General features: G+C 42.8%; 1 protein-coding gene across 2 annotated transcripts; it reads left to right on the forward strand.

Annotated features, from left to right (window-relative positions):
* Positions 1,004 to 7,455, forward strand: LOC8057976. 2 transcript variants are annotated; one of them, XM_021454058.1, is made up of 10 exons: positions 1,004 to 1,872; positions 4,981 to 5,070; positions 5,151 to 5,387; positions 5,497 to 5,718; positions 5,814 to 6,087; positions 6,181 to 6,461; positions 6,546 to 6,608; positions 6,686 to 6,745; positions 6,834 to 6,937; positions 7,036 to 7,455. In XM_021454058.1, the coding sequence occupies exons 1-10, from the start codon at positions 1,336 to 1,338 to the stop codon at positions 7,160 to 7,162; spliced, it is 1,995 nt and encodes a 664-aa protein (XP_021309733.1). In that variant the 5' UTR covers positions 1,004 to 1,335; the 3' UTR covers positions 7,163 to 7,455. The 2 variants fall into 2 exon arrangements, with proteins under 2 accessions (XP_021309733.1, XP_021309734.1); XM_021454059.1 differs by lacking the exon at positions 7,036 to 7,455 and having other exon boundaries at positions 6,834 to 6,950.

The following is a 17,478-nucleotide window of genomic DNA, read 5'->3' on the forward strand; positions in this document are numbered from 1 at the left end:
ATGTTCATGTTGTTTCAGTTGTCGTTTCATCATATTGTTACAGCGCCAAGCAGGGGGTTGGGGGTGGGCCGTGGGAGTGAGCTAGCGATGGATGGAGGTGCTGGGGACCGACGAGGTGGGGGGGATCTCGTGGGTGTGGAGAGCGGAGGCGGTTCCTTTCATCTTCGTGTGGGGGCGGGTGCAGTCGGGTTCCCATATCTACTTTTTTTTATATATTTTTTTCTTTCTCGGTGCGGGGCGAGTGGGGGCGTGATTTCTACAAAGGCTTGGCGTCCGGACGCTAGCGGCTAGCGTTCAGATCGGACGTCCGGACGATAGCAGTACCGTTTTTTACTTTATTCCAACTCATATCTTTGTGAGAGGAGAAGAAAAACAGCTTCACTCGTAAAGCTGTTTTAGCAATAAGTGTTTGCAAAAAAAACAGCTCACAAATGCTTATGAAACTATTGTGAGCTGTACCAAACATGTCCTAAACCATGAATAATTTTTAAGCCGTTGAGTTTAGAAATTTAAAAAACATATAAATAAATTTGTCTTAAAATTAATTTTATAAAAATATACATAAATCATTTTGATAAAATATTTTTATAAAAATAAAAAGTTAAAATTAGATTTTAGACCATATTAGTGTTCTCGCTTTGTTTTATAGGTACAGAGTATATGTGAACGCGTCTCTGGCATACGCCAGCGGTCTCTGTGAACTGGAACCAACGTTGATCCCACCAGCCTCTCTTCCAGTTCCAGGGATAGTACCACGGAAGAAAGTGGCCACAGGCCACAGCTGGAAATAAATCCACTGACAGGTTGGCCTTCACAGCAGACCCCACCTGTCATTCAGCAGTCCACCACGAAGGCACGCCGCCGGAGCCGGGGGTCAGGATGACTCAGGTCTCAGGCCGTCAGGCGCACGCGCTAACCACGCACGGTCGGCGATGGAAAGTCCACGGGCGCCCACCACTGACAGGCCTACCCCAATGGCCTCGCGCGCACACTGACATGTGGGTGTCGGTGCGGCGGCGGCCCCACCTATCGTTTGGCTGCCATCCGGCTGGGCGTCTGGCCGAAATGAACGAAACCCTTCGTTTTCCGGCGACAGCCCGCACCGCACCTGCTCGGCACGGCCCCGCTATATAACAACTTGCCGCTCTTCCGCCGCCACGTGCTCGCTGCCCGCCGCCGCGCCGCATTCGCATTCGCATCGCCGCACCGCGCTGCCGAGGCTGGCTTTGCTTACTTACTAGACGGACGAGGAGTGGATTGGAGTAACTAGCAGCAACCCTAGCCCGGCAGGCCCCGTCGCGAAACCCTAGGCTTCGCCGGCGGCGGTCGCCGGAGATGGCCTCCTCGCCGCCGCGCGCCCCGCGGCGGTTTCTTTTCGACCTCAACGTCGCGCAGGAGGAGGTCGAGGAGGAGGAGCCCATGGAGACGGAGGTGCTTGAGGAGGAGGGAGCCCCTGCCCCGGTGGCGCAGCCCGAGGAGGCTGTCGGCGAGGAGGTCGCTGAGCAGGTGGTCGAGCACGCGGTGCCTACCGTGGAGGAGGAGGAGCCTGTGGAGGAGGTGATCATGGAGGAGGAGCCTTCGGAGGAGGTGATCATGGAGGAGGATGAATCTGCTACGGCGCCGGCGGGGGAGGTGATTGGGGAGGGGAAGGGGAGGAAAAAGAGGATAGACTACGAGGTCTTCGTGTCCGGGCTTCCGCGGGACGCCGCTGAGGAGGACGTGGCGAAGGCGCTGGCGGAGGCCGGAGATGTCGAGGAGGTGCGCCTCGTGCGGGATCCAGCGGACCAGCGGCTGAACAAGGGCTTCGCTTTTGTCCGTTTCGCCGCCGCCTGGCAGGCGCGATGGGCGGCCAACGACCTCCGCGAGGCTACGGTATTACATCGAATCTTACCACCGCGATATATAGATTTGCATCGATTGCTAGCTTGGTGAACTTGGGCAAGCTGGTTGGGGAAAGCTGTGAATTAACTGATGTCGAATTGATTGAGTCTTTTGCTGATTTCCAGAGGCGTTTCATTTTATGCTAGCGGTTGGGGAATGGGCTTGATTCATTTTTACTTCAGAAACTGATAAAGTTAGGAATTTGAAATTTTTTATTGCTAACTACTTTGAGATTAGATGCGTTTGTTTTTGGATTGTTGCTATCCTGGATTTAGATTAATGGACGTGAAATCAGGTACTCTGAGTTAGCAATTTGGAATCTAGAGCTCAATGTGCGGCTTTCTCAACTCTCAAGTACAAGTGTACAGCACCCTGTTTGTCAAGGCGGTACTCTGAGTTAGCAATTTGGAATCTAGAGCTCAATATGCGGCTTTCTCAACTCTCAAGTACAAGACCCTGTTTGTCAAGGCATGATACTGTAGGAGATCACAAAGACTATGCTCTTAGAAAAATGAAATATGGTGAATTCAATGTAGTACTTTAGTGCATGTACATCAGTAGCACCTTTTTGTAGTTCCTAGCCACTTCTATTCTCGGTGCTAAGAATCTAACTTATAATATATTTTTATTGCTAAAGTGAAGTTAGCACTGGTTGAAACACTTAGCATTGATGGCATTTGTTGCCATGCTGACATCCCTGCTAGTTTACCTCAAAGAAAAAATAGACATCCCTGCTAGTTCATTCCATCTCGTCTAGCTTCTCGCCAGCACCCTTGGGTATTATTGCTCTTAGAGTGGAATATTATTATGTTTCTGCATTGTCATTTAACTTTTTAAGTTCTATAAAAGATCATATTATCTGAATGGTTGACATTTTTTAATGTTCTGGTTATCTGGTATGAACATATATTGATGGTGTATTGGTGTTGGTCAAGGTCTAGTTTGACTGACACCTTTTGACACAATTTCATATACTGCTACGGTGTTACTTGAATGAACTAGTCAACTGCATTTATCCTGCACAGCTAGAATTATCTATAATTTAATGTGCGTAGTAAGTAGTGAACAAAAATATGAAAAAGGAATGATGTTGGAAATGACTTTGGTTTTAAAGAACCATGGGTTCATTTATCCATTCCAGAGGCAAATAAGCAAAAGGAATGCCTCCACTTGAGGCTAGATCAGTAAAAAGGATAACTTTTGTGTTTGTAGCCGGTTATGACTTATGAGCACTGCTGACATGGTAAAAGCTCACTCCTTTTATCATCTATTCAGTTTGAGTTAGTAACCTGCTAAGTAGCAAGTGTAATACTAAGGAAGAAAAAGAGGATATCATGTACTTAAATAAATATGAATTCAATAGTTCAATACTCTGCCAACATGTGCAGAAGGCCAGCCTGCATTTAAATTTAGTTATTGTTCATGATCTGAACTACTATTCCACTAATAGTAATGCTAGGAAAATTAAAGGGGCTAACTATGGAAATCCTAGTTTCGTCCTTGTCTAGGGTCTAGTTCACATAGAAGTATCCTAATTTAGCATCTTTTTAAATATGATGAGAGGTAGCAGTATGATTGCTCAACTTTTATAGCCATAAACATCCATGCACTCTTTGATGCATGCGCTGCGAATATTTGTGCAACTGTTCAAGTCCAAGTTGTGGCATGTTTTAAAGGTTCACCTAGTCGTCCAGGCGAGAAAATTTTCTGGGTGTCCGGGTCGCCTAGCTATGTGGGCATATTGCGTCCTCTTTTCTCGTTAGGCGTCCGAGGCCTCACCAAGGAGGCTGTGGCGGTTGCCTTACTCGCAAGCGTGTTTAGCGAAAAGCGCCCGCGCGGGAAAGAAATCACCCCTTCCGCCGTTCCCTATTTGCGCGCGGAAACCACGCGGGGAATACTGGAATAGAGAGGGATTGAGGGAAGATAGGGGAAGACTGAGGAAATATATGGCACGTGCTGGCTCTGTTCTTCCCTGTGCGCTTGCAGTGAGTTGCCACCGACGCATCCCCGTGCCCTGTCTGTGTGCCTGGATTGCTTTGATTTCATGCCGTCCACCTGTCTGTGGCGCGCAGCTTTGATTTCGCGCTATCTGCGCGGACCCAGGGCAAGGATAAGTGGTGGGCTGCTTGGCCTGCCTCCTCGTTGGCCAGAAGCTCTGCTCTGTTTTTCACTTTTGCCAGCTCGAGCCTGGCTTCCTATCAGGCCGGATTGAGCCAAGTATGTCTCTGCTCTCTCTTTCTTCCTGTCATCTCAAAGGGTGAAGGTTTCCTGTGCCCTGCTGTTGCTTGTCTACTTCCTTTCTTTCTTAGTGCTTTGTTTTATAGATGCTATCCTCTTCCTATGGTTCTTTCTCTGCCTCTCCTCTGTTTGTTATTTATTCTATGGATATAGATGTGGAATGAAACAGCTATTGAGAGATGAGAGATTTCCGATTTGATATTTTGCTATTTTAGATGCATATTGAAAGTGCTATTGAGAGATGAGAGATTCGATTTGCTATTTTATGTGGTGCACTGGTACTCAAGTAGCACTACTTACTATGGTATTACATGCTAAGAATTGACCATATTGAGGTATGATTTGCTTCTAGATTTTAGTGGTGTTATATATTAATATTTTTAAAATATGGCGTCGCCTAGGCGATTGCCTTATTCGCCGGCGGCTGGAAGGCTCACCTCGCGTCCTCGCCTCACCTTATTGCCTTGGAGACATTGGTAATCATGATGTTTAAACAAACTATTCACTGAATTGTCAGCGAGAGTGCACATCCCATTTTGGTTATGTTTAATTATCCCTCTGAAAGTTTGTTGAATATGATGTATCCATTTCTCTCTCAAGTGCAACTGGAACAGCTTCAATTACATATAAGCAATTTGGTGAATAGTCTCGACTATATATTTCTTCACTGGTACAAGCATACAAGGCTTGCATTTTTCCTACTATATGTCCATTTTCCTGCTAAACTATTTTAAGTAATATTTCCTTTTCATTGTGAATTTGCTATTGTAATGCATGCTTGTATCCATATATTATGAATGTGCCTACATTGGTTTACTAAATGATCAGGTAACATTTATTTACTGGTACTTAAATTTCCAGATTAAGGGAAAAGCTTGTGGAATATGCAAGAACAGTGAAAATGAGACTCTTCATGTCCGAAATATATGCTTTGATTGGTCAAAGGATGATGTAAGGTTTCTTGCTTATTTGGTATAATGTATGTTAAAGTATGATTTTGTTTTATATAACAGTTGATCCCTTTTTTTCAGTTAGCTGAGAAACTGGAACCTTTCAAGTTGGAAAACTTGGATAGAATTAATCTAATTGAGCACCCAGAAAAAAAGGGTAAAAACAGAGGCTATGCATTTCTTGACTTCAGGACTCATGTAGATGCTGTGGCAGCTTTTGTGAAACTACAGAAAAGAGATCTGTATCTTGGAACTGATTTTAGAGCGCACATATCATTTTCAAACACTCTGTCACAAGACGATGAGATCATGGAAAAGGTACAGTAACAAAACATCTATACCTTGTAAGAACTTGTTGCAAGCACAGCATATATTACATTATCCTTCTTGCCTTTTACAATGTCTTCAATTTTGTCATGCAATGCAGGTGAAATCTGTTTTCTTGGATGGGTTACCACCTCACTGGGATGAAGACAAAGTGAGAGAAATGTTCGGGAAATTTGGTGAAATTGATAGCATACAACTGGCTAGAAATATGTACACAGCAAAACGAAAAGATTTTGGTTTTATTGGCTTTACAACAAGACAGTCAGCTTTAGACTGCATTAAGATGGTCAATAAAGATGGTGTTGGCGAAGGTAGTGGAAAGGTAACCACTTTAGTGAGCCATTTATTTGGTCTGTTGCCATTTCTTACCATCTGATCCAAATGTCTAACCAGTAACCACTATGTTTGAATTTACAGGTTCTCATAAAAGCTAGTTTGCAAAGGCCAAGGCATGCTTTCAAAAAGAATTCCTGGCAAGGCTCTAGTTCCTTGTTAGGCGTCAGAAGAGGATTTGTAGATAAAAGTTATAGTGGTAGAGGACACCACTCAGACAGATATAGGCATTATAGTCCTGAAAGGCGTTCATATTTAGATAATCATTCTCGCCGCCACCGCTCTATTGATGTTGAAGAAAGGCATACTTCTATGCGAGGATACAGAGCTTACTATAGAAGGGATTCTCCAGTTCATGGTTCGTTTCCAAAGTATACAACCAAATTAACTTGTTTCCATCTTCCTTTCTCTCTCTGCGTGAATTAACAGTTATTTTGTATGACTGGTGTAGCCTCAAACTATAAATATGGACGGTCACATCCAGAGACAAGAATCAGGGAAGAATATGATGAGAGACGATACACTAGTAAATATCCAAAACACAGGCAGGCAATGCATGAAACCATGGAGCGGGATGCATACTGCAGGAACAAATATGGACATTCATACCAGGAGAGGGCACATAGAACTTGCCCTTGCCCAGAATGTAACTTGAGTGGTCAAAATTGCAGTTACCCCAATGGCGAGGAATTTTCTGCAATCAGCGGTTGTGAGCAGGCATACTACAAGACAGTAAGTGCAAAAGTTCCGTTGCAAGTATTTTATTGCCATCAGCTAGATGTTTATTGTCATATCGTTGCTGCTTCTGTTTCTTAGGACCGTGATCTGACGCCTTCAACTTCTCAAGTAGCATCTCATTGTGAGGATTCTTGCTGCAAGGTGGTATATAAGCATTACGTCATATAATTTCTACTTTGTTTTGGCTTATGCTAACTATTGGAGCTTACATTTCTTAGGGCCAGCAGTTGATGCCTAAAAGTTCTTCTGTGATGTGTGATTGTGACGAATGCTATGCTGTAAGTTGGATTTATCATTTTCTTTGACATTGAGTTTTGTTGAAGCATGGCATCTCAGCTTCTTATAATCAAAACTTGCATTCTTCAGAATCAAGAGTCAACACCAAGTCCAAGTGAGCATGCCAGAAAAAGATCCAATCTTCCAGTGCCTCTTCATCATCGGCTTGCCAAACATTCTAATGAGCATGGGAGGTATGTATCATGAAATAAAATGTGCATCTTTTCCTGCTGCTCGCTCCTATTTTCCTTCTAATTTCCAAGCTGTAACAGTATTTCATGTTTGCTGGCAGGCATGTGGATGATGCACATTCTGCTTTTGAGGTGGAGTACACCGTCAGGGAAAGCCGAAGTCGGTATCTCTCTTCCAAAGATGCTCCAAGTACTCACTCCAGGAAGCACCATAGGTCAGCAAGATAAGCTGTTAAGTCTCACAAGATAGAGAAAATCTAGTAGCGGCTCGCTTCTGATACTTCGTAGCATGTGATCGATAGCATTTGTTACCCCGGCCCTGCTTGCGTGGCTGACACCCTGTTGCGGGGAGGAAACTGCTTGAAGGACAGCAGTATACCGTCCCAAGTTATAACCAGATATTTTGCCTTGTCTCGGTTCTATGTATTCGCGTTCGATCCCTCGAAATGTGATGCTGAACTGGTTTGGGTGCGCAAACCTAGAAATTGATCTTACAGTAGACAAGTCTCGTTGTCTGGATATTTTAAAGCTTGGAGAGCAGCTGGCCTAACAAAATATGTGATGGAAACGTACCGAGTGGAGCTCATAAACAACTTGCTTGAGCAACGAAAATGTTCCTAAACAACCTGCAAAGAGTCATTTAAAACTTGGGAACAAGAACTTCCTACCATTTGTTTAATGATACCAATTTTTTTTTTCGAGGGGTGCTTGCAAGAGAGAAATGGCGACAATTAGCCGCCGAGATGGATCAACAATGATGGTCTGTTAATTACATCTCCTTGCCGAGAGAGTCTCCAACACGTCCCTGTACTTATAGTGGCTTCCTTGATGGAAAGTGATCCGGGATCCGACATCTTAGCCCCCATTTTTCTACATTCATCCAAATCCACTGAGAAACAAATGGACCGATAGGAGAGTCACGATCACATCCTGGATTAGTGATTAGGCTTAATATTAACCGTAGATCTGATTCTGAGATTACTATTTACTCATGTAAAACAGCACTGACTGCCGTTGAAGAGGAGAGAATGGACTAGTCGTTGAACATGACCACCATCCTCTCCGGCAAACCCCTCACCGCAGCGCCCTATTCCTCGTCGACGCTGTTTTAGCATACGTCTTGTTTAGTTCCGAAGAAATTTCGGATTTCGCTATTGTAGCACTTTCGTTTTTATTTGATAAATATTATCCAATCATGAACTAATTAGGATCAAAAGATTCGTCTCGTGATTTACAGACAAACTGTGTAATTAGTTTTTATTTTTGTCTATATTTAATGTTTTATGCATGTGTCGCAAGATTCGATGTGACGGGGAATCTTGAAAACTTTTTGGATTTCGAGGTGAACTAAACAAGGCCATAGTCCAGCTACCTTGCGCCGAATCCACGGGAAAACTTGTCGCAACAAGTACTTAGCTTGTCACACTCATACAAGACGAGTGGTTTGTACAAAAGTGTTCATGTCACACTACCACATATATATGGTCCTTAATCAGTCCAGTGAGCTACACCATTCATCTACGATCTAAGCAAGCTAAGCATGTATTACGTGACAACTGAAAGTGAACAAACAATGATACAAGGCATTGGATCAATCACAAGGAATTGAAGCTCAACTAGGTACTTTAGGTAACTATTTAATTTGTAATCTAGCATGCATATACTTAATCTTTAGTCACATTATGCAACCCTCAAAAGGAAAAAGTTAGAATACTTACGTACCTGCCTTGGGGTTCAGTCGGGGGCTGCTCAACAAATGTGTCGGTCACGGGGGTACGATTCTTCAACTTTATATGTGAACTTCAATTTGGTACATGTACATGTACTGAAGATGTGAGAATGGATGATAGATTTGAAGGTCTGGACAACCTCGGTGAGTTCTTTATCAAGCTTGCTGACACCGAGAAGCATAAACTTTATGGTTGGGCTTCTTAATCCTCAAATTAACATTGATCTTACCAGTGGTGACAACAAGTGTGTTGAAAGAGTGTTCTCTGCATCATGTGTAGTGAAGAATAAGGTGAGAAACAGTATGAGTACGTAACAAGTTACTAAATGATTGTTTGGTTATGTTTATTGAGCATGATATATTCTCTAATGTAAAAGAGTATGACATAGTTCATGCTTTCATGGCAATGAGGAAGCACAGAGCAAAAGCCAGTATTGAAGTCTCTTATACGTAAGGCCTTATCTTATGTATGATCTATTTGTGTAAGTTTCAAACCTAATTGTGTAAGTTTTGAACCTTTTAAATGTACTATCCACTACTACATTTTTTTAACCGCGGCAGGCAAAAACGGTTAACTGCGGCGGGCAAAGCAACCGCCTTGGATCAAATGTCACGGTTAATTCTGGCCTTAACGAGGTTGGCGCTGTAAAGAAATTGTCTCGGTTAAAGGTGGTTGCCCTAATTTGACCAACTCCTTTAAAGGAATAACCGAGGTAGTTTCGTTAAGGCAACCACCTCTGTAATGAGTTTAACCGAGGCAGTTTTTGTTAGATGGCCGCCTCCGTTAAGTGTATCCAGATTGAAAAAATACTTTTTTGAATTTGTTTTCGAATTTGAAACAGAAATTTGTTAGAGCATATACAAAGCAAAAGACATGCACATGAAGGATAACGACATATATTATATCCATTCATGTGTCGTCTTTATTATCATTCTACGGTCCATGTCACACAATAAGTTCATATTACATGAATGTAGACAATGTTTATAAAAAGCACATCTAATAGTGTTCACTCAAAAAATGCCCAACAACTTATAATCGTTCATGTCTAGATTGTTGGTTCTTTAGTTGCGTAGCTTCTCAAACTTCTCCTCTCGCTAGCTCGCTCTTGGTATAGAAGAATTGTCCGTCAACATGACAACATTCATCTGTGACAAACTTACAAATGTTGACTATTGTTTGCGTGATGGTCCTTTGATCAATTGTTTCCTTTTCCCACCAACTTTAGGATTTCTGCAGCTGTCGCCAACTACTGCTGAATCTCCCGCAAGCCTTGATGTACTCACAAGCATGGTATCCACACAAGACCGAGCCTTCAGTTTGTTTGGTGCACTACATGCATGATAAAGGTAACACACGATCATTGGTAGTAGTATCCATACAAGACGGATCCATCAATAGTAGTAGAACTAGGGGCAGGAGGAGTAAGTACTGAGAATTCTTGCCCCATAGCTAGTTTGTGGCCATACTTCTGCTTGTCTTTCTCGGACCTCCGATCATAGCAGCTGGGGTCTTCCACGTACTTCTGGTAAGTGCTATATGGCAACCACTAGTGTCAACAACAAATTTGATATGTACTTTGAGTGCATAAAAGAAGACGTGTCATCACTTACTATCGTAGGACGCTTTCAAAATGCTTGTACCCTTCTTTGTTTGAATCCAACAAGGAGTTGAATATGACAACCTTTCCATCGTGAGAAAAGATCATAAATACAATCAAGTGGTCCATGATGCCCAAGTTGCACCATTGAAACAATATTGATCTCAAATCTTGAAATATAAAAAGTGGTGAACCTAGTAGCTATTGCAAGTATCATTTTGACTTACCCAAACTAGTGGGCAGCAAGGATGCACCCATTTCCCCTGATCTTCTTCATGGCTTCTAAAACGTATTGTCCCTTTATAAACTTGATCTCTCCTTGCATCAAATCCTGAGTTAGCACTCAGTCCATCCCCTTCAGCTTCACATGCCTAGGATGCATGTCTGGTATATCAAAGCCAATGTTGGCTCTTTGGGAAATATGCATAGGAGATAGGTAGATAATATCTTTATCTAGTTCCTTGCACACATGTGATTGCATCCTGCAAACACAAGTCATCATCATGGCAATGTAGTCTGATCGTAATGAATTTACGTACCTACAATGATGCATAGTTGTAATAACTTACAAGGCAAAAGTGTGACTTGGGCGATGTCGTGATCCTTGCACCGCAGTAGTTTACACATGTCATGGAAGACATTAGGGCAACAAACATCCTTGTCTAAGTAGAAGTACTCCTTGGGGACCCTCACAATGAATTCCTTCATGCCTAACTTTCTCGCTTGCATATAATAGAAATGGACCTCAGAACCTCCCATGACTCCTCCTTTATGAGCTGGCCCAACAATAACATGAACTTGCCATTCTCAAAGTTACTCGGGTAATCTAGAGTAAGGGGCCAAACTAATGATGGTGCTCGATCCCTGTAATTGAGACAAGGAGTGCAAAAGTCTGTTAGCATCATCGATCAACACATAATCTATTAATTAGATTTGGTTGCCATTAGCGTATATACCTTTCAAATGTCGTTGTGTACTAGTACTCTTTTGCTATTTTGTACATTGCCTATTCCATCTCAGTTAGTTCGATGGGTTTGTCCCCCTCTTCTTCTAGAGGCTTCTTCGATGCAGGTGGACATTGTCGTTTGCCCTAGCTTGCAGGTGGTGTCTTGTTGCCTAGTTGAAAACCCAAGTTTGGTTTTGGTGGTTGTTGACGGTAGATAAGTACTCTTTTTAATCGTCAACGTAGCATGAGAAAGGACTAAAATGAGAATACTATCTAGCTATAGGGGTTATCACTAACAAAATTCCACAAGTTTTGGTGATTGTCTATTTCTACAAGGGGTTATCAGAATAAGAACAAAAGAAGGTCCACATATCAGATTTACATAGAGAGAATACCACGAACTTCAACTCAAGAATACTCTAGAAGACACGAGAAGGTGACCCTACAAAGTGAGGCCCCTGGCAGCCAGCCAGGGGCAGACGCCCCTGACAGGTGGGGCGGCCGCCCGGCCCCCTCCACCAATTAGGAGCCACATCACGGATCCTACCTCCACCGCCTTTGAGGAGTAATCTTAAGCGTACATTTAAGTCGGTTTGATCCGAAGGCTGTGGTGCTTCCTAGGGGGCTATAAATATGACCCTGACCCCCCTCCCTAGAGAGGAGTTCATTATTCTCTGAGAAGATCAAGAGAAGAAGAATTAGATAGAGAGGAGTCCCTCGAATGGATCTGTCTCTTTAGGGTTCTTAGCCACCATCTCAATTAGATCTCTATAGTTCTATAGCATAACTACATAGGAATAGATCTAGAAGGAGTTAAGTTAATCTTGGAGTCCGGATCTATCTTCGTTCTAGGTAAACTCTTATTCTTCTTTGTGATATTCATATTAGTTCTTGCTACTATGAATATGACTTTGTTGATATATCTGATTATATTGAAATTGACTTTATTCTATTTGCTTATGTTCTCAATTACATTGTTATTAGTCTACTTTGATTATATGCTTAGCGTAGTTAGATTAGAATTATGTTTATGCATAGGATCATATAGTGCTTACTCATTAGGCCGATGGATAAGTGGTAGATATTGTGTAGGTGAGGTGCCTAGACCGTATTTATCTGCGATTACCCCTTATAGTCCGGAGCTTGAGCTAGATCGCGGGAGTGATAGTCCTGTTGAGTCCTTTGTATTCCTTCTCTTGATTATAAGGCTTGTAGAGCACCATTATTACAGGGAAGTGATTGTTATGTTCATGATCTTTCTTGCTAATATCACTATGCATAGATATAACCTTTTCTTACGATGATGCTAGGTGTACTTGCACTGATAAATGTATGCTTTTCTTACGATAAGGCTTCTAGAGCACCATGTTTATCTTATGGCTATGAATTCATATTTATCATCTGTCACTTATTATTCATATTTATATATTTATATTATGTGACACTTACCCTGCATGAGAGATAGATAAAGACATGGTTAAGATCTCCATGATTACATGCAGTGCTTATTGCTCTTTATCCATTGCAAGTCCCTTCCCAGTGATAAAAATATAAATAACGATACCTGAATTACTCTCGGTTAAAATGCTACATCGGTATTATCTATGCGCTTGCGGATCCTTTATTTATTTATTTATTTATTTATTTATTCCTAGAAAAGCATATAGATTTAATACCAACACTTCTACATCATGTTGGGGATGACAACTTAGCTTAAGTGATGTAAATTAATTTTGACGTTGTTGCTAGGGATAGGTTTAAAAGTCTATTTATAGTAATTGTGTTAAGAAGTGTCAACAGTAGTTAATAACACCAAGTTGCTAATGCATTTGATTTAAGTGGTTGAGTTACGAATAACAACACATGTGATGAAGGAGCAATGTGACATGGAGTGGTGGACACATGATCACAAAGAGATGAAGCTTGAACATGGAAATGAAGATCTTGGTGATCAAGCACTTGGTGATGGACAAGGATAAAGTGATCAAGGCAAAGGTATAACTATAGGGTTTTTACTTTTGCCGGTCTAAGATGAGTAGAGAAGCGATTGACCGGATTTAGGATAGATAGCCAACTATCAAGAGGGGAAATCACGGTGATCTCTCGATTCAACTGCTACTAGGTTTACATCTTGAGTATATACATTAGGATCTAGTAAAGTGTAAACATAACTCCTTTAAAGAAAATGTTCGTGAAATGCTAGCACACATGCACAATGGTGGTCAACACTTGGTGGTGTTAGCACATTTACAAAGGAGGTATAGTTCTTAGGGAAGAGAGGTGGTGTTTGGACACATGATTTGAAGCTTTTGAGAAAATGAATTGCATATTTTCTATTATGCCAGAGGACAAGTTGAAGAGGTGGTGAAGTCGCGTGAGTGCATCGGACACTGGGTCAGACAACATCAGACGCGGGCACAATAAGGCGCAACATGAGTGTGCATCAGAGTGTCTGATGCCTCGGTGTTGGAGTGTCTGATGCCTCGCACTGTAGCAGTACTGCCAGAAGGAGGTTTCGACATTGTGTGTGTCGGATGCTGGCGTGCATCTGTTGCCACACCATCAGACACATTTGGTGCGAGCTTGGAGGTTTTAAACCTCTCTCAATAGTGTCTGGTGTGAGCTGGCCGCATTTGATGCAGAGTGTCTACGCGTTTGACACGTGCTGACTTTGGCTCGTTAAGTTTCTAGTGACTGTTGAAGATCCACGGGTCACGTTCAAAGAGAGACACATGGCAGTGATCTGACATGCATAGTAGGTGAGCGTCAAACGCTAGGCTGCGTCCAACGGTTAGGCATGATAGCGTTCGACGCCCCCGATATTGGCCCTAACAGCTAGCCCTCGAGTGGAACATTATAAATAGAAGGTGGCCATGTTTGGGGGCCTCTTTCTTTCTATTCAGAATGCTTAAGGCATACTTTGAGCTAGAGAACACCCGCTGCACTCATCTCCTTGCTTGTTTGCTCATCTGAAAGCCCTAGTTTAGTTTTAGATAATTGATGAAACCCAAAGCACTAACCTTTATGCTAAGTGTGTGAATTAGATAAGGTTGGCACATGCGAAGTGATGGAGCAAGAGATGATCATGGTGATGATAGTGATGACCACAAGATGATTCAGTGCTCAACTTGGAAAAGAAGAAAACAAAAATAAAACTATATGGAGATCAAGGCAAGGTATTGCATAGGGTTTTAGTTTTAGTGATCAAGACACCATAGAGGGTGTGATCATATTTAGGATAGATAGTCGTACTATAAAGAGGGAAATTCTTTGGCTAAGCATTATCGAGTGCCACTAGATGACACTATTCATGTGCATGCATTTAGAATCTAGTGAGCTAACTTAACTCCTTCAAAGAAAATGATTGTGAAAATGCTAACACACTTGCACATATTTGTACACACATGGTGGTGTTCACACACTTTAAGAAGGAGGTAAAGGTTGAAGTGATGGAGAGGAGTTCAGCGCTTTTGAGAAAATGAAATGCATATTTTCTATTGTGCTAGTGGAAAGTTTAGAGAAGTCGCAGGAATATTTTCACTAGAAAAACACTCACCAAATGCTGGCCATGGAGGCATCAGATGCTGGCCTAGCGTCCGGTGCATTGTGGAAACTCAGCGTGCGTTTGAACCGTGCGTCGGAGCGTCCGACCGATGAGCGTCGGACGCTGAGCAAACACTATTCCTGCGTCTGGTGAGTACTGACATGAGCAAGCGTGCCTTCGAGCACTGGTCGTGAGGGAGAATCTGTTGAGGTAGTGTCGGATGTGTCTGATGCTTCTGTGTTTTGCAGAGCTCCCTAAGTAGCATCCGGTGCTGAGGGGCGTGTCTGGTGTGTTGCACCTGGCGCATCTGACATGTTGTCTCTGAGAACTTTAACGTTTTAGTGACCGTTGGAGATCAACTAGTCACATTCAACATGGGACATGTGGTGCAATCCAGTGGGCCTGTCAGAGGACCGTCGGACGCTAAGGCCGCATCTGACGCCCTATGTCGGAGCATCCGACGCCCCCGACAGGGCAAGCCCCGGGAGCCTAACGGCTCTATTGAGAAAGGGGGCTTCTAAATACTAGTTAGTCGGCTCAAGGAGGGCTCTCTTGGCTTTTGACATCCTTGACATCCTTGTGAGCCTAAGCAAACATGTTCCACTCATCTCCTTCAAAGATTAACCATCTTTGTGAGATTGAGAGTGATTCCAAGTGCATTTTCTTGAGTGATTGTATCTAGTGGCACTTGAGGATTGATTTGCTGTGGTTTTCTTGTTACTCTTGGTGGTTGCCGCCACCTAGATGGCTTAGAGCAGTGGAGGAGCATTGGTACGAGTTGGTGATTGTTTGTGGCCATCTCTCGGTGATTATGAGCGGTTTTGTGCCTTCCTCAACGGAGAGCCAAAAGGTAACTCTAGTGGATTGCGCATGTCATTAAGCTACCTCACTTGTGGATAGGTTCTTGTAGTGTCCTAGAGAGGACGAGGTTCGTGTAACACCTCTTAGCCGTCGAACCACCAAGTGTTGGTCAACACAACAGGGACGTAGCATGCCGACAAGCATGTGAACCATGAGAGAAAAATATTGTGTCTCCATTATGATTGTTTCATTGGATTTCTCTTGGTGATTGGACTTTATATTATTGTGATTGGTTCATCTCCTCTACATAGCGGTATAACGATCAAATCATCTCATATACTTTCCCGCAAACTAGAGTAGCTTATTTACTTGTATAGAAATTTTAGGTAGCTCTCTAGTGTAACTAGAGACATAGCTTTTGTGTGCCTAGTGACAATATCAACTAGAATAGTTGGATGGGTGGCTTTCAAACACCCTATTAGAGCTAGACCAAAAAGCTTCACTTTGTTATTTACTAACTTCTTGCTCTAGTGTGTTTGTAGAATTTTCTTAATAGGCTATTCACCCCCTCTAGCCATTAGGACCTTTCATCATCCTAGTGAGATTGAGTGAGATTCAAGTGCATTGCTTTGAGAGTTGCATCTTGTGGCACTTGATCCTTGAGTTTACTATGGATTTTTTTGTTACTCTTGGGTGTTTCTCAACACCCTAGATGGCTTCGAGCAACAGAGGTGTTGAGCTCATGATTAGAGATTGTTTTGAGCCTCACTAAGTGATTTCTGAGGGGTTCTTGAGCCTTCTCCACGGGAGATCGCAATTGACTACTATAGTGGATTACTCGTGGCTTGGAGGATCCCCATCTTGTGAGTGGATGTGCGGCACCCGCTGAGGGTTTGGCTTTGTATTTCCAATTAGCTCGTAATCCATCAAGTGGGAGTATCACCACAATGAGAACTAGCTTGCCGGGAAGCAAGTGAACCTTGGTAAAAAATTGTGTCTTATTTTGCTGAGGATAACATTGTGATTGATTCTTGGATATATCTCAACTCATCAATGTTGGTATAAGAATCTATCCTCACTCCTTTACTTACTTGCTTACCTTGCTAGTTGTCTATCTTGTGTAGCTTTGTCTCTAGGTTAAGGAGTAGAGGTAGGTGTTGACTTGTCATGTTGTTGTGTTTTAGTGTTTAGCCTTAAACTAGACTTGTGTAGGTGGCTTGCATAGCTTAGTTGTGCTAGAGCTAGAATTGTTTTTCCATTTGTTTTACTGACTCACTTGTTTAGTTAAGTTTTTAGAATTTTTAAATTGGCTATTCACCCTCTCTAGCCTTTTGGACCTTAGACTAGTCCATCCACTGCATGTCCTTGTGATGGGTTGCTCATGTTGGGACACGAGCTATGTCTAGGACTGTTGCCTGGTCCACCAGCATTGTCGTTGCCATTGCCACCGTTGTCATCGTTGTCGTCATCACTTGGGCCACCTAGGGGAGATGATGATGGTCACAAGGGCTGTGACGCTGGTGTCGACATTTCCAAGACAATGCCTGCCTTGTTCCAAAGCACCTATGAGCCAAGAGTTCCACTGATGAACCTAGAGCCCTCTTTGAAAGGATCAAGATGCCCAAGAGGGGGGGGGTTTGAATTGGGCTTCTCTAAAAATTTAAGCAACCTATAAGCTCCAATTCGACCCCTTGTGCCTAATGTGACCTAGAGAGCTACCGGATAAAAGTTTTGCAACCTAGTTCCAATCCTATTCTAGCAAGGCAATTCTAAGAATGTAAATGCACAAAGTAAATGCTAGAATGTAAAGGAGTAGTGGGAGAAAGTGCTCGGCGATGTTTTGCCGAGGTATCAGAGAGTCGCCACTCTCCACTAGTCCTCGTTGGAGCACCCGCGCAAGGGTCTTGCTCCCCCTTGGTCCGT

This window comes from Sorghum bicolor, chromosome 2 (genome assembly GCF_000003195.3).
Source record: "Sorghum bicolor cultivar BTx623 chromosome 2, Sorghum_bicolor_NCBIv3, whole genome shotgun sequence".
In the NCBI taxonomy this organism is placed as follows: Eukaryota; Viridiplantae; Streptophyta; class Magnoliopsida; order Poales; family Poaceae; genus Sorghum; species Sorghum bicolor.